Raw genomic sequence first — 18,656 nt, forward strand, 5'->3', positions numbered from 1 at the left:
TTTACAATTCATTTACAATATAATATAACACGTGTCATGCCTAAAATTATATAAAATCAGTCGTAGTTATCATGGAGAGCAAAAGTTAACCACCTGCAGTATATAGTGAAACAAATAATACATACTATAAAATTGCACACTTTTTAATCATAAACATGAAGCTCTGTATTATAAATCCAATGTACACGTCTCTTTTTTTGGTTATTGTTCTCTCAGCATATGTATCTTCGTAAGTTATAAATTAATTTTAAATTTCTTATTACTTGATAAAATTTTGTTTCAGACTATCACTTTACATAACCGGTGGAAGAACATATTTAAATAATCAATTTGAAATTATTTATGGAGGATCCCCCAATGTCATGAGTAAATAAAAATTATAATAAATTAGAATTTATTATTGCATACATAAATTGTACTGCGTTACTGACCTACAATATTAAATTATAGAATTATAGAATTTTTCAATAAGAAACTGATTAAATTTATTAATCCATATTTTTTTATCTGTGTTATATTAAAATTATATACATAAACCACCTTATTAATATAAATATAGCGGACTACTCACTTTGTGAGTTGCCTTACGACTCAGCTTACCTTGTTGAATACATCCATACATACCTTATAAGTTACAAATAATAAAATTATTAATCTTGTAATCAAAAAAAAAAAAAAAATAGCAAAATAAAATGATATTATTACAATATTAATGATAGTTAATTACGAATATAAATGATAGACGACAGTTTATTATATGTAATGTGTCCTGCAACAAAATTAGTTTACTTTAATAGTATCAAGTATTATTGTTTATAGGTTTACAGCTATGGTTTTATTATTATTTATTGTTATTATAAAATATCTGATAACATACCATTTTGATTCTTCTAATAGAGTCCTATCTAGTTCAATCTTACTGATAATCGACAATATTCCATGTCTTTTAACTAAATCAATTTTAAGATTATCAACTATAACCGTGTACAGGTGCGTTAGAGCAGGACGCGTCCTATCGGTTACAATTCTTCTAATAGTTATGGTGGAGGGGAATCCCTGTTTCCCTGGCGAGGCTCAACTTGGGTATTAATCAGAGATACTACCAGCAGATATACATGAACAAAAAGTGATTGTATTTTTTTTGTTACTTATAATATTTATTTTAATTTTAATAGATATGGTGTGTATACAAATAAAATAATCTGGACTTCCGTGTTGTATATAATTTATGTGTAGAGAATTATTTAAAATTATAAAATGGAATTTGTGTACACTGTTAATTATAATGAAAGATATTCAAAACACTTGTTAGTATCAATAAATTATAAAATTATATTATATTTTAGTAATAATTTCCTTATTCCGAATTCACATACCGAAATCATACACTCGTACGATATACATCATGATATAATATATTTTATTCAACTCTATATGTATTTCGATTTTAACGATTAAACACTTATCTAATATATTATATCCAATGATCTATTTATGTTTTACAAGTGTCTTTTATTTCAGCGAAAATAGATGGTGCTGACTTTGCAGGAGTGAAAAGGATTAGAAGATTAACACCGAAAGAAATATTAGAACTCAAGATAATACGGAATAAACAGAAAGTAATTCAAAAGAAACAAGAAGAAGAAGAAAGAAAAAGAGAGCAAGAAGAAAAAGAAAGGGAAAGGCAACAGGAAGAAGAAGAAAAAGAAAGGGAGAGGAAACAGGAAGAAGAAGAAAAAGAAAGGGAGAGGAAACAGGAAGAAGAAGAAAAAGAAAGGGAGAGGAAACAGGAAGAAGAAGAAAGACGAAGGGAGGAAGAAGAAAAAGAAAGGGAAAAGCAACAGGAAGAAGAAGAAAAAGAAAGGGAGAGGAAACAGGAAGAAGAAGAAAGACGAAGGGAGAGGAAACAGGAAGAAGAAGAAAGGCAAAGGGAGCAAGAAGAAAAAGAAAGGGAAAGGCAACAGGAAGAAGAAGAAAAAGAAAGGGAGAGGAAACAGGAAGAAGAAGAAAGACGAAGGGAGCGAAAAATTGGTGAAACACGAGAAATAAAAGGACCAAGGCGCGATACCAAAAAAGCACAGCATAAAGCGAAACCATCATCACAATATAAAGCGGAAATAGTAAAATCCAATACTGGGCAACAGATTCGGCGTACACTTAGTAATAAACAAAATACACCTCTCGGCCGTTTACCCAGAAGAAAAAACGTCTTTGATTAAAAAAATTAAATAATATTAAAGCTTAAATTCAAATATTACTCAGTCAGAGATTATATCAAAATAAATAATTTAAATTATATTTTGTGTATTGTTCAATTATATTTATATAATTTCACATTGTGTTTAACTATTATTAATTCATTAAAATAATCTAAAAATCGCATTGTATACCTATAGTATTGTCTATTGTGTAAACATAACGAATTACTGTTAAAATGTATATTAAATGTGTAAATGTATATTTATACCAACACGTTATATTGTGCTATAATCACTAATCACATAAATTATATACAAAATAGCTATCATATAGGATATATTATATTATACGACCTACTAGTACACACATATATGGCTTTTCTTACAATGTGTGACTTACGAATCAATGGTGACCGACACGTAATAAATAAAAAATAATAGATGCATTTCATATGTATTGTTATATATATAAAAAATAAATTATACGTCTGATTTTCTAATAGTTTTTACGTAAATATGAAATAAGAAGTTAAAAAATACTAAATAATACTAAAAAAAATATTGACAGTTTTTTATATTGTTAAAAAATGTAAAAATCAATCATTATTTTTATAAATTTGTGTGTATAACATAGTTTTATCAAGTGCTAATCGATCAACCAATCGATAAAGTTAGATACTGTTGTTGGCAAATCTTCACACTAATAAAAAACAAACCATTTTAAGAATTTCACTCAAAGATAAATTTAAAATTTGAATTGTATCGATTATTTAAATCAATTTTTGTGAAAAAATGATTTGATTTTCGGATGAACTGATAGATTTGACACCCCCAAACTGTACATCTCACGGGTACTACACCCGAATGTAATATATTTTTTCTAATATAGATTAGGGTCTTACCTTGACACTTTATACAAATTATTGTCTCAATGTCCCACTATCCGATATCATTAGACTTACAACTGCAAAAATGCAAGAGTTCTTCTTTCTTTACGAATACATACAAATAAATCGTACAATTAGATAAACACATTACACAACGACACGCAACGAACATAGATGAACTGATTATGTATATTGTATAATATCAATTATCTATAGTCTGTCCAGCGAGAGAACGCGCCGACTCTGCGCATCCCCCTGCGTCACCATGCTATCAATATTAGATAAGGAAAATAGATAATAGGAATAACAACATCGGTATTATTATTATTATTATTATTATTATTATTATAACTTTCAAGTAATTACCCACGAAAGCAAAAGCCATTGAGATTTATGAAAAAGTATTTCTAATATAAAATATACAAAAAAGATATTATAAAAAACTATTACTGCGATTAATTGTATAACTTATTTATTGACTTTGAAGTGTTGATGAAATCGACTGTTGAATTTGTTGCATCTTGGTAGTTACTAGTTGCTTAGATATGGTCTAGACTCTAGACTCTAGATAATTGGCTTTCTTTCTAAATTTTTCGGATGTAAAGCATTCCGTTAGTGAGAATTATTTTATATACGAACATTAATTTGTTTGATATGATACCCATTATTAATTTTATTATAATTTATTTATGGTATTTTTTGTGCGATTCACAATATTCATCCATATAGGTACCTGTAAAATAACATCGAGAGTTTGTAATGATATTATAATAAACTGGATGGTTTTTATGAGAAGGGATACAACACAGAACAAGTAATTTTTCGTTGGTTTTCAGGAGAGGGCATACAACATTCCAAAATGTTTATTCTCTACTTAATCTAAATTATTTTTTTGTTTATGTTTTATTTATAATTTTCCACGTTTTTTCAACCTACTTTTATTAAAGAAATTACATTATTATTTAGTTATTAATGACTTGTGACCAATTGCACATACAATATATGACTTGTGATCTTGTGCCCTATTGTACATTTAATAAAAAAAAGATTTTGACCTATGTCCTTTTTCATACACTTTTATAAAAATTTAAAATTTAATACATGACTTGTGCCCTTTTTATTATAAAAAAAAATAGTTAACTTTGACTTGTGCCCTATCACATTTTAAAATACTGTAATAACAAATCTTCGTGCGACCACGGCAGTGCTACCATTCGATCGGGCGTAAAATTGCACACAAAATTAACGTATAAAAAAAATGTCAAAAAATGACTTATAAAAACCGTCAAACTATGAAAATAATTTTAATAATAATTAAAAATATATTTAATTGTTAATTTGTTAATGAATAATATATACTGAAATATATACCTATTTATTTTGTAAATATATTTGTACTATAAATTATTCATTTATGTAGGGAGTGCGACCGCACCATCACACATATACACGAGCCGCCATTATATTGATACATTGTTATCTAGGTAAAATTATTATTTAAATTTCGTGAGTTTTACTAAAATAAAATACTTATAAAATATATGTAATGACCGTAATGTTTCCACTGAAATCGTTGCTATCGATAATTTTACATTATTCGTATCATATTATTACAATCAATGACAATGTTTATAGTTATACATACCAATCCATATCTAAAAATATCTAAATTTCAGGATGTTTGTACAAACGTGCACGAGGAATATAAATTATTTAAATTATATAATATCTGAAATCTCGGAAAAAATTATTAAATAGGTTAAACAGGTTAAATACACGTTTTCATATAAAAATCAAGGTGCAGCGTTTATAATATATTAATATGAGATAAATGGATTAACAGAATCTATGAATGACTAAAATATATCACAGAAGTTCAATTCAATAAAATAAGAATAATATTGTATGTAAAGGATAATCTCAAAATGTTTAAGGAACAAATTATTTTAGTAACCTTCTACACCAATATGCGCCTATCATATGTCATTTCAAAAACTAGAGAAAAAAAGACAACTTTACAAAAATGCTGTGCAAAAATATTTTAATTTAATACTAAATTACAGAGATCCATTACCATACTGTAGCACCAAAAATCCAATCATAATAATTGCTTTAATATTACAATGACTGGTTATAATTATTCTTTGGTGAATTGTGTTCGAGATTTCGAAATACTTCACATAATATACAAAACACTTGATGACTGATGTACACATTTTCATTTATTTAAATATTTAAATTTTCTAAACATATTTAAATTTTATTTATTTTATGTAGAACAATATTAATCTACAATCCAATTACAATATAAAACACATGTCATACCTATAGTTATATAAAATCAGTCATTGTCATCACTCATCATAGAGAGCAAAAGTTAACCACCAGTATTAAACAGTGGAACAAATTGTTCTAACAAATGGTACACACTATAAAATTGCACATTTTTTAATCGTAAACATGAAGCTCTATATTATAAATCCAATGTACACGTCTCTTTTTTTGGTGATTGTTATCTCAGCATATGTATCTTCGTAAGTTATAAATTAATTTTAAATTTCTTGTTATTTGATAAAATTTTATTTCAGAATATCATTTTACACAATTGATGGAAAATCATATTTAAATGATAAATATGAAATAACTTTTGGAGGATCGCCCGATGTCATAAGTAAATATAAATGATTATAAATTAAAATATAATACTACATACATTCATATATTCAACATTCATACATATCGTTTACTGACCTACATTATTATTAAATTATAAAAACAATTTTATTCATATATTTATTGATTAACTTTAAATATTTTTAATCTTTAAATAAAATTTAAATAGAAAATTATAAACATAATAAATATTAGTTAATATTAGTTAATATTACATATTTATTAGTAATTTATTGAAGGTACTAATGCTTATTTTTTTATCCACGTTAAATAAAAATTATGCATAGTGTAAAGGATTATTGTTTTATATTTTTACTTACAATATATCTGATAGCTAACCATTTTGATTCCTCTAATATAGTAATACAATCTAATCTAATTCAGTCTAATTGATAATCGGCAATAGTAAATGTATTTTAAACTAGTGTAGAATTGATTATTAACTATATAACTTATTATTATCAAAAATTTCTAATGGACAATATGAAAAGTTTACTACAATATATAAACAAAAATTCGTTGTATTTTTTATATTTATTTTTACCTATTATTCTTTTTTTATTTTAATAAATATAGTGTATATAAAAATAATGTAAAAATAAAAAATAATGTCGAGTTACATATAATGTATACGTAGTATACTATTTTAAAAAGATAAAATTATTGTAACTAATACTATTGATTATAATAAAATGTATTCAAAACGCTTGTTAATTTCAATTTAATAAATCGTATTCGCATATCCAAAGTCATGCGTATACCTATAATATTTTTTATTCAACTCTATACTTATATTGTAACGTTTAAACACAAATCTGGTATATTATATTCAATGTTTTAATTATGTTTTTCACATATCTTTTATTTCAGCGAAAATAGATGGCGCCGATTATGGAGGAGTGAAAAAGGTTAGAAAATTAACGCCTGACGAAATTTTAGAAATAAAAAATAAACAACTAATATTAGATACGAAGAATAAAAATCAGTGGAAACAAGAAGAAAAAGAAAGGGAAAGAGAGCAACGAATGCAAGCAGAAGAAAGGAAAAGAAAGGAACAAGAACGCGAAGCACAACGTAAGGTTGAAAGGGAAATGAGTGAATTGAAAATGCAGAGAGAACGAAAAGAACGCGAGGAAAAGAAAATTATAGAGCAAAATCAACGAAAAGAAGACCGAAAAATGAGTGAAATAAAAAGGAGAAATGAGGAACAAGTACGGGAAGCACAACTTAAAGTTGAAAGGGAAATGCCTGAATTGAAAACGCAGAGTGAACAAAAAAAAAGCGATGAATATATAATTGAACAAAAACGTCGTAGAGAACTGCTAAAAATTATCGATCCACCAAGAGAAAAAGACCAACAGTATGGAATAACAAGAAAAAATAAAAAGGGAAGAGCAACCAAAGGCCGTCAAGTTTATGATGACGAAGTATTAAACCGTGAATTGAATGCATCACAACTTGAAATGGAAATATCAATGGGCCAACAAACGCGTGATATGGAAAGAAATATAGAAAGAGATATGGACAAGCAAATGCGCGATATGGAAACAGCACAACTTGAAATGGAAAGAAATATGGAAAGAGATATGGACAAGCAAATGCGCGATATGGAAACAGCGCAACTTGAAATGGGAAAAAAAATGGAAAGAGATATGGACAAGCAAATGCGCGATATGGACATTAAAATGCGCGATATGGGAAGATCGATTGACCAACAAGTGCGCGGTGTCGAAAGAGGACAGCGTGGAATGAAAAGTGATCAATTTAATCCACGAATTCGGCGTAATCGTAATAATATGCAAATTACATCTGGCAACCGTGGAGTAGGGAGAATAGGGATAAACAATTTTTATGTTTAAAGCAAATAAAATATTATAAATATTGACATACACACATGACTAAAACGAGATTATATTAAAAGTATTAATTTCAATTGTAGTTTGATCATAATATAGTTAAATTAATAATTATACTGTTATAATTGCATTATGTTGGTCACTTCAACAAACTACTTTTAATACATTGTAGTAATCTATAATAACATAGTACACAATATTATCATCCATAATGTAAACATAAAAAAATATTTAAGTACACACAACATTTCATTGTATTATAGTCACATAATTTATACATAAAATTTAAATCATACAGAATACAGCAAACATTTATATATTTGATGTAAAACTGTAATGTAAAAGTTCGACACTTTACAATAAGTACCTCTATTTATTTTCGAATAAATGAAAAACAACAACAATTTCATATTATCAAAATTAAAATTAATACCAACAATTTGCCAATTAATCATTAATTCAATTTAATAATTAAAATGTATCTAGTACTCCATATTGGTTATCAACTCAATGTATCCAATATTTTTAAGCTAATTAGAGAATATTTAAATTTTTTATAAGTAGGTTCCAATAAACTAATAAATGAATATTATACTAAAAATAATTGTCACAAAGGAAATGATTTTATTTATTTTTATAAAAAATATCACCAAATTCCCAACCATAAATATGTTAAATAATATGTTCAAACCTTAGCAAAATTTTCATAAAAAAAAATTGACCCCCAGGCTATTTACATTAACCAATTTTTTAAATAATTTTCAACACCTATCAATAAGTTATATATTATATTATCAACATTTTTTAAAAATTCTTGTTAAGATTTGAATAATTAAAAATAGATTTTAATTATATGTTTATATCATAGAAGAAAATATTAAAAGCTAAATCAAAAATGATTATATTGTTAGGTTCTAAAGTAAATATTTAAAATAAACAATAAAATATTTATGAAAAATAAAACAAAAATCTTTCATTTTATTTTTATGCCTTATGAAATCCAGAATTCTTAAGTTAATCATTCCGAAGTTATTGAAAGAAGTAGCTTTTGAATGATACCATGATTAAATTATCCGAAACAAATTGTAAATCAAATCCGTATAATTGTAAATAATTTATTATTCCCAGAATTTGGAACTATATCTATGGGAGCTGCTGACGTTCGGGTGACAAAGCTTCTTCCCATCCCATTCCTACAAATTATTCCAAACAAATTAGGAACATAATATTTTGACTGTGAATAATTGTATACTCATTCCCGAAATGTATCAGTTAATCAATCTTGCGAATTAACTGAAGTAAAGTCAACTATTATACAAGTTTAAGTCATTAGACATTTTTATTACCTATATAAAACGGCTTGGTACATTGATTTTTAAAATGGGTATTATTTATTAATAGTAAATAAAAAAAAATAATTCATAAATATATAATATTAATTATAATAAATTATATTAATATAATATTTATTTCATAAATAAAATATATACATAATATATAATATATATTACAAATAATTAATTTTGGGTTTTAAAATGTTAGTATTAAATATTTATGCACATATATGATATATTTATACGTATAGGGGTAATATTATATTATAATTTATTTGTAATTTAATATAAATCATTTTAAAGCATCTCTACCCTACAAGCTGGAGTAATTTATATTGACAACAATTGCTTGTTAAAGCTAAACAGTTTCAACTTCCTCAACATGCCATGTTACCAAACTAGTTGTATGCAGTTATTTAAATGTAAAATATCACTCAATAAACAAAATCATAGGAAAATAAAAAATAAAAATTAATTTGTTGAATATTATTTTTTTTTTATAATACATTCATTTTCCACTTCATTAATATATAATTTTATTAATTATAATTCTAATAAAATTACACTTAAGTTATTACATCTTACCATAATGCATAAGAAAACAATAGATACTATTATAAGGAATAAGAATTAATGATATCTAATATCTGCAAAGAAAATAATTAAACAGATCAAATACACGTTTAAATAATATCAAATTAAGATTGCGTGCAGTGTATAAAAATATGAGATGAAATAAATGTGTTCACAGCTTAAACTATATTAAGCTGAACTAGATTATAGATGTATAATGCACATACGTAGATTTATGATAAGCACGCCCGGAGCCATTACTCATAGTTTCTCCAAGGAATCTTCTTTGACAAATCGCTTTCCATGAAATGGAAAGAAAAATAATGACACGCAAAACAAGTTAAGTATTATTATTATTATTTGTTACAATTACATCTAGGGATGATAGAGTCTGACGTTTCGGACGGTGTTATACGTTTTAGACGTTTCGGTTGAGGGAGAGGACACAGGTGGGTGATCTGGCAGGTGAGCTGGACCCGCTGGACTTGTGCTGCTGTTGGGAGCGATGATAAGGCGTCCGCAGACAACACCCCCTCCACTCCAGCCAAAGACATCGGCAGAACGACGGCAAAACTAGCCGTATTTAATTCTTATTATTTAATTCTGAAAGTATTCTAGTGAAACCTCAAAACATGCCACACAAATTATCTTATTGCGATGAATAGAATAAAATACTAGGTGCGACTATTTTACTGTAATACACGATTTTTTATAAACTTACAACAATATGTGTAAATAAGCTCAGCTATTTTATAAATAAAAGCTAAGCTAAATTTATACTAGAGAATATTGAAACTTGTAAGTTGGTACTATCAATTACTATCGAAAAAATAATCGATTTTAATTTTGGTGCAAATTACAATTCTTGTTTCTTACTACCTGAAGATGGTGCAAATTACATATCCTTATTTTGGTGTAAATTACAAACGCATTTTAAAAAAAAAATGGTGCAAATTACACTGTGTTTATTTTGGGTCAATTTTGGTGCAACTTGACTACAGCTGTATTATTATGTATTGGTGGTATTTCGGCAGGAGAAGAAACGACCCTTTTTTATTATAATTACACCTAGGAATAAAGTCCGACGTTTCGGACGTTTGATACGTGTTATACGTTTTAGACCCGGTTTTTCATTCACAAAAATTGATCAATTTCGGTTTTTCAATGTCGGAATAAACTTTATCAGACGGATATTGTTTCAGATAAGTTATCCATCACTTTTTGTATCAAATAAATCTTATTCGACGGATAACGAACAGTTTATAATAGAAATATGGTTTGTTAGACGTCTCGGATGTTTCGGTTGAGGGAGAACGACAGCGACACAGGTATAAAATCTAAGTATTTTTATAACTACTAACATTTTTTTCAATATTTTATAAAAATATTAACCACTTGTCTAATTGATTTAGTAAAACAAATTAAAAAAAAAATTGAGCATATATTAAATGTTTAAAAATTCCTCTTAAAAAGAAGGGCTTACCTATACCATCCCTTTTATAGGTCGTGGAAAAAAATATTTTAGCACCCGTAACTCTAAAACTAAATTTTAAAACAAAAAATTTAATAGAAATGTTTTCAAAACTATTTGAATATAATACTAGATGAGAGAGATCCACTAACAAAGTGTAGCACCAGAAATGCAATATTCAAAACAATAATAATTGCTTTAGTATTACAACGACTGGTTATAATTGCTCTTCAATGAATACTGTTCGAGATTTCGCAATTTCACATAATATGCTAAACAATCGATGACTGATGTGCTAACTTTTAGTATTTTTAAATAATTAAATTCTCTAAATATATTCAAATTTTACTTATTTTATTTAAAACAATATTAATTTATACTCTATTTACTATATATAACACATTTCATGCCTATAATTAAATTAAAATAGTTGTTGTCTTCATAGTGTGCAAAAATAACCATCAAAATAATACAGCGAAACAAATTTTGCTGACAAATAGTCCAATTGCGACTACTTTCACTGGTAAACATGAAGCTCTACATTATAAAACCAATGTACACGTCACTTATATTGGTGATTTTTTTCGTGGCATTATCCTCGTAAGTTCAAAATTAATTATAAATTACATGTCTTTTGATAACATTTTATTTCAGTTCAATATCAATTTTTACAATTGATGGAAAAACATATTTAGATTCAGAATATGAAATAATTTTTGGAGGACGCAATGTTTTAAGTAAATATAAATAATTAGAAATAAGCAATTATTAGAATATATTATTTTTGTATTGGTATCAGAGTATTATACTATTATGGTGGTTAAATTCAATTTATTTATTTTGTGACTTCATAAAAATTTTAAAAGTTTCTTTCACACCTACACTGAAAGTTAAATTTTCGATGCCAGTCTATACACGTTGTAAAATTACCGTTTTCTGTCAGTTCTGTTAATGTTTTTTTTTTTTTTTTTTTTTTGATACTATAAAAATAATAAGATGAAATAACTGTCAATTATCGGTTAAAATGTCATATTCATAAAATTATTCATAACGTTGGATTATGTATAAATACATTATTTTTATTAATAATTCTCATATTCCATTTCTTCTATCACATTAAGGCACTTGTACGATAAAACTACCTTAGTTATATTTAGCTATAATAATAAAATCTTAACACTCAAACACGAATTACACCTAGTGTTATATTGTACTATATTTTTTTAACTATTTTTTTTCAATTGAATATTATTTCAGATATAAATCAAAATACGATTACAGGATTGAAAAGCTATAGACCATTATCTGACGATGAAAAAATAATTATACAGGAGAAAAAGAAAATAATAGACATACAGGAGGAAAAGGACAGGCAAATCAGGGACGAAGAAAGAGAAAAGGAACGAAAATTGCGCGATGCCGAAAGGGAGAGGCATAGGAAACAACGCGAATTCGAACGGGAAATGCGTGATAAGGAAAGAGAGATGTTCCGACAACAACGAGATGAAGATAGGATACAACGCGATTTGCAGAGACAGAGAGATCAATATTTACGAGAAGAGGATAGGAATGAGCAGCTAAGACGACGTGACGAGGAGCGACAAATGCGCGACGCGCAAAGAGAAAAGGAACAACAACAGCGCGCGACCGAATGGTCACAGCGGGGGGCCAAATGGTTACAGCGCGGGGCCGAATGGTCACAGCGTGGATTGGCAAGACTGCGAGAGCAACAACAGCGTGAAGAAAACAGAGCGGCGGACCTGAAAACACGCGAGGAAAATCGTGCGATGCTCGAGGCGCAGAAAGAAATGAACCGATCAAATCGGTATGCCGAAAAAGCACAAACCATAGCGGAAACGACACAGCAACAGCGAAGACGCGATCTCGAACTCAGAGAAGGAATACAAATACATCGCAAACTGGAAAGAGTCCAACCCAATGATGGGCGATCATCGAGAAACGGCGGGAACAACAAGAAACGACGCGCCGAGAGCTCCGAGAACTCTGAGAACTCCGAGAGCGAGGCGGATGCGCCGAAGAGACAGATTGGCCGCAAAAATACGTCTTATGGCAACCGTGGAGCTGGAAACGTAAGAGTGAATAACCAAAATAAAATAAGTTTTAGGGGTAACGAGATTAGCTTTTAAATGACTACGACTCAAAATTCTTACGTCAAAATATGTATTAATTTCAATACCATAGTTTTAACAAATAGTTCAATTTTGTATCGTTATTTATTAATCGCGATGGTCACTCCTGCTCAATACGAAATAATGCTTAATCTATAACATAGTCATATATATATATATATATATGACTGGGTTAGGGTAAACGTATACTATAAACGTCATAGTGAATATTACCGTTTAAACTAATTAGTACCAATACTTATAACGCTTTTTGTATTGTAGTCACATAATTTATACACGAAATTGTAACCATACGGTATAATAAACGTTTGATATACAGCTGTGACGGGCGACAACGTTGCAATATTTAAAATAATATAATATAATATGTTTTACTACATAATATCTTACAATTATTATATTATATAATACCTACCTATATTTCTTTGCGAATATATAAAAAACGATAATAACTTCAAAAAGCAATACATCATAATATTTATGTTTTATTATACTTATATCCTTAAGCCAGACTGACACATTATATTCTTATTCCTTAGTTACTTTACTATTCCTTACTTTTTTTTTTTTTTTTTTGCTCCGGTATACTCTATACGACTGGTATTAACACCACATTACGGAAAATCCACAGAGAAACCTGTTATCAAAGAATCCATAGAAAACCCATCCAAAGATAGGTACTGTGTGTATACTCGTAAATTTCTGTACAAAAATGAATAAGAAAGGAGTATGGGAAAATAATGTACCTAATTTAAATATTATTTTTCATGGTCAGTAAATACACTAAATAATATAACAATCATTTATACTTTTTCATTATATTATAAGTAAAAAGAAAAAAACCAAGAACGGGGACGTGATCAGTCGTCGTATTTATTGTGCACCGACAGTGTTAGGTTTGTAAACTAACTAAATACTACTTAATTCCTAAGTGCCCGATTATGTCGATTATACAATGTTGAAAAAATATATTAATTTACAAAAGTCACTTTATTGAAACTTAGGATTTAGTTTAATAATATTTAAACCATTAAAATATAGATATCAAACGTGACATATGCACGACTGACTATAACATTGTTACATATTTTAGTCATCGCGTTCCACTGGCACAGACGTCGAACTAAATTAACACTGATCCGTTTAATCGGGTGACGTGTCACTTTTCTATAATATAATAATATTACGCTAAAATTATCGCAAGTGACGATGGTTAATAATTAATACTTAGTAATCATCTAAGATCTAGAACAATCATATTCCCCTTGTCTTCTAGAATTTTTTTTTAAATGCCATACATGCACATATAATTGCCTACCTTTCGCAGCGCAACATATCGCTATTAGATTACGTGACAATTTATAATATATTGTATACGTATAATTTCTAACTGCTTAATGATGTCGTTGTGACTAAATGACTAAACGAATTTGATGTCCAAATTAAAATACTATTAATCAATAGATTTACCGACAAAAATCACACATGTGGACTCTAAATGTCTTTTTTATTAAATTACTATTAAATAATAATAATTTCAGCGGTCGTCGTTCATCTATACTGTTATATATTATGTACAGGTATTTGATGATATACATACCTAAGTAATATTATATATAGACAGGTATTTCATAGGCAATAATGGCGATTAGACTCCTTAGCAAGGGTATCAGCAGAGATGTATATTTTTTAAATTGTATTTGAAATTTTGAACTCAAAAGCGTTTGTATGTGTAATGTGTATGTGTGTATTTCTTAATGAATTTTAAAAAAATTAATAGCACATTTTACTATCGAGAAACATAATCATAATACTTTCAGGTTCCCGAATCAAAAGGGTAACTTTTTAAGTACGAACAACCTAATGTTATTATTTTTAAATTATGTATTTATTCGAATTCTGATCATTGATATTATTACACTAGGATCATAACAAATATTTAACAATAATTATATTTTATTTTATTAACATTTATAATTTTAATTATTACAATTATTTCAAATTTAAATGTTTGAGCACATAATATCACTTCAAATTCAATATTAATACATATTATAATACACTAAAATTGCAATTATTTGTCATTAGATGCGAGAAAGTATTTTAAAAATTGTACGCATTTTAAAACATACTAGAACATAATATACAAATAGTTTATTATTTTGAAATATTAAAAAAACCTGATGAGGAAAGCTTGTCACGACTTCCAATAATAAAAATGACAATAATAGGTATTCTATTTTCTGATAAAATTGTATATTTCATAAAAAATTGACAGTTATAACTTAATATTAGATATGAATCTTCATTCATTGATTATTATCCTAGTTATTTTACTATTAACTATCATAATATGGGCACTTTCGTCGTTCTGTTACACAGCGTACCGCATCATTCGTGAGTTACCTTCAACGCCTTTAGCCTCTGTAATTTTATTTTGCCCCCGCATTTCTTCAAATTTCCCATGGCTTATAGCTTCTTGTGGGACTTCATCGTTTGTTAATTTTTTGAATTGTTGCTTTTCTTCTCCTTTGAACAATTTATCCAATTCATTTTCACGGTCCTCTAATCTTTTCACATTTTCCGCCTCCCGTTGAGATAATATATCATTCGATTTTTTTAATTGCTCTCCTAGAATTAATCTTTCAGGAAGCGTCAATGATCTTATAATGTTTAATTTCAATTTTTGAGTATAGCCATTCACAATTCCTATCAATATATAGAAAAAAAAAAACAATTTAGTTTACCATTGGTTAGAAATTAATACATTTCATTACTAAATACCTCATTATAAAAGAATATTTATAATAAAGACTAAAAAATAAACTTAAAGAGCACTATATTACTAAGTGTAATGATTTTGGTATATTATTATTTTTTGGATTTTTGTTCTAGGCCAACTTATTAAAAGTAATGTATAAATTGTATCGTTACCCTTTAAGTGTATGTTTTACTTATTATTATACTAAAATATAATTAAGATAAATAAATTTTATCATACAAATTTCAAGTGTTTCATTATATTGAAATCATTAATAGTACGGTCACAGTTAATAAAAACGAATGCATTTATGGAAAGCATTTTGTTAATATCGCAATAGAAAAATACTTTTACATAGATTCTTCTGAAAAGTATTTAATCCATAATTTGAGTAAATATACCTACATACTCATAGTACACACGAATAATTATTAAAATTCATTCAAAATATTAAGCAAAATATACAATATTACAGTAGAAAGGGTAACAAAAAAAATAAAGAATATAATTAATAAATAAATCAAATACAAATTAAATTTAAAAAAAATGTTTGAATAGACATTTTTAATACTGTTTTATTATATTTATTAAGTTAAAATATATAGTTTTTTTTATTTTATTAACCTATTCTACCTATTCTAGATTTTATACTTATTTTAAAAAGTCTTTAAATGCAATTATTTAATTTTTGTTCAAAATGTATTAATTTATATAAACTATAACTAAGACTTTCAATGCAGAAGTGATTTAAGTATAGAAATATCTGTAATCTGACCAATTATTCACTTAACAATTGTATAAAATAAAAAAAATTCATCTCAAATACTTTTCAATTATAATTTATTTTGTTGTTTGTATACAAACATTTTGAGTGTTAAAAATATGATATCTATGAAAAAATGAAATGTATGTTGATTAGTGGTATTTGAAACAATAATCTTAACAATATTAAGTTATGCATAATATTATGTATAATGTATACTAATAATACTTATAACAGTTATAACACTATTGATGATATATTAAATATATTATACACAAATGATATTTGTTTAGTAAATAATTAATCTTCTACAGAAGGTACCTATGCAGTACTCATTTATTAAATTATAGTTTAAATATCAAATAAATAAAATTCTATATAGATACCATCTTTTATATTGCCATTATCGGGTGCTTCTACTATATACTGGCCATTCAAATATGTTTTTCCTCCAAAAGATAGTAGAGAAATTCTAAAATTTAAAATAATTTTAACTCTTATGTTATGAAAATAATATATTGTTACTCACTTCGAGGATACTAATGGGGTTAAAACACTAATTAAGCATAAGTATACCGCTAACATTTTGTAAATAATTTCAATACAACTAAATAAAAGCATTAAGGAATAAGTTTACCAGCGTCAGTAGTTTCACAAAAATATATATTCACTATTAAATCCCAATATATAGAATTATAGTATTTTTGAATAATTATTCCTACAAATGTTTGAAATTAAATATGAACGATTCTAAATAATTATATTCAATTTTAGTAAATTTTGTCTTCGTTTAACAAAAAATATGTTTATACAATGCAATGCATTACTATTATATTCCAACATTTCATGAGCAAATAACCATAAATGACTAATAGAACCATATCGATCCTGTATACTGTACACCGTGTAGTTAATATTCATTTTCATTGTATAATTACTATAATTATTGTGTATCGCATTTATACATTTATATATATTGGTAGCTTTCAACAAACCATTTTTAACTATAACAATATATTATATAGTCTAATTATCGTTATGAAAATTGTGAATACCGATTAACTTAAAACATTATACATCCATATACTTATATTTTGATATTTTATCAGGTGACGAAACGCATTATAGAAATAGTATATTACAGTAGTATATTTGTAGATTGCAGTGTTTCTAAAAGTAAATACTATACCCACGCCCAACGGCCTACATCTACCTTTATTGGATGACACACAAAGAAAATTCGTTTTACAGTGCACATTTGCAGGTTTTTATTATAACACGGACGACTAGTTAGTTTATTGAAGCTTTTAGATAACCATGCAATAAAAATGTCTAAATTATACATACGTACGTATAACGTACGCCGTAAGCCTATTTAGATCTAACACGGCTAATTGACCGAAAGTGTTATTTGCGATTGCTTAGTAAACACAAAATAATAGTGTATTGTTTGTTTTATAATTAGTGAACCAATTAAAAAATATTTAATGATCCCATGGCAATAGGTACTACTATTGAGTCTTATTTACTTTTCGAGTATGAAAATGATAATCATTCTTTTATTCATTATGGAACACTCGGTAATCGTTTATAGTATTTTATGTTAAAATTGGAGTATAATACGAGTAATTTATTCATACCATTAAATTGGTTACAGAACTATATTCTATATACAATATATATATAATATAGTATTCCTATATTATTGTAAAATATAATAATATAAATGTAGCTACATATTATAACATGAAAGATCTCGTGATCGAAATTTGTCGGTTACAAACAAGAGTCTTCAGTGCACACTATTCATGTAAATTCGTGATTTAAAAAAATATCGCAACAAACAACACAACCTAACCTAACTGCACTTCAATAAATAATGGGTATAATTATTGAGATAACTATACATATAGTATATTAATTTACAGTAATAAGTTACAACATGATATAATGTACGTATTATGACATATTTTTGCTTTCACGCATGCAT

The 18,656-nt window shown here is 26.9% G+C and overlaps 2 protein-coding genes across 2 annotated transcripts; one reads left to right on the forward strand and one right to left on the reverse strand.

Annotated features, from left to right (window-relative positions):
• Window positions 1-76: 76 nt before the first annotated feature.
• LOC132927419 (trichohyalin-like) lies at window positions 77-13,607 on the forward strand. The gene is made up of 9 exons (XM_060991943.1): window positions 77-229; window positions 284-366; window positions 1,522-2,217; window positions 5,484-5,619; window positions 5,674-5,756; window positions 6,629-7,615; window positions 11,493-11,592; window positions 11,647-11,729; window positions 12,250-13,607. Exons 1-9 carry the CDS (start codon window positions 156-158, stop codon window positions 13,137-13,139), a joined length of 3,132 nt encoding a protein of 1,043 aa, XP_060847926.1. The 5' UTR covers window positions 77-155; the 3' UTR covers window positions 13,140-13,607.
• A 1,473-nt stretch (window positions 13,608-15,080) lies between these two features.
• On the reverse strand, window positions 15,081-17,366 carry LOC132930311 (uncharacterized). The gene is made up of 3 exons (XM_060996110.1): window positions 17,196-17,366; window positions 17,053-17,138; window positions 15,081-15,851 (listed from the first exon to the last, which is right to left on the reverse strand). Exons 1-3 carry the CDS (start codon window positions 17,285-17,287, stop codon window positions 15,517-15,519), a joined length of 513 nt encoding a protein of 170 aa, XP_060852093.1. The 5' UTR covers window positions 17,288-17,366; the 3' UTR covers window positions 15,081-15,516.
• Between the last annotated feature and the right edge of the window lie 1,290 nt (window positions 17,367-18,656).

Source organism: Rhopalosiphum padi, chromosome 1 (assembly GCF_020882245.1).
Source record: "Rhopalosiphum padi isolate XX-2018 chromosome 1, ASM2088224v1, whole genome shotgun sequence".
NCBI classification, from domain to species: Eukaryota; Metazoa; Arthropoda; class Insecta; order Hemiptera; family Aphididae; genus Rhopalosiphum; species Rhopalosiphum padi.

Excerpts from the sequence above, each read along its gene's own strand:
- LOC132927419 (XM_060991943.1), top strand. The coding sequence starts at position 156 with ATGAAGCTCTGTATTATAAATCCAATGTACACGTCTCTTTTTTTGGTT. Across the intron at positions 367-1,521 it reads AGGATCCCCCAATGTCATGA|CGAAAATAGATGGTGCTGAC; the intron begins GTAAATAAAAAT and ends CTTTTATTTCAG. Across the intron at positions 11,730-12,249 it reads TGGAGGACGCAATGTTTTAA|ATATAAATCAAAATACGATT; the intron begins GTAAATATAAAT and ends ATATTATTTCAG.
- LOC132930311 (XM_060996110.1), bottom strand. The coding sequence starts at position 17,287 with ATGCTTTTATTTAGTTGTATTGAAATTATTTACAAAATGTTAGCGGTA. Across the intron at positions 17,139-17,195 it reads ACCCCATTAGTATCCTCGAA|AATTTCTCTACTATCTTTTG; the intron begins GTGAGTAACAAT and ends TTTAAATTTTAG. Across the intron at positions 15,852-17,052 it reads TAATGGCAATATAAAAGATG|GAATTGTGAATGGCTATACT; the intron begins GTATCTATATAG and ends ATATATTGATAG.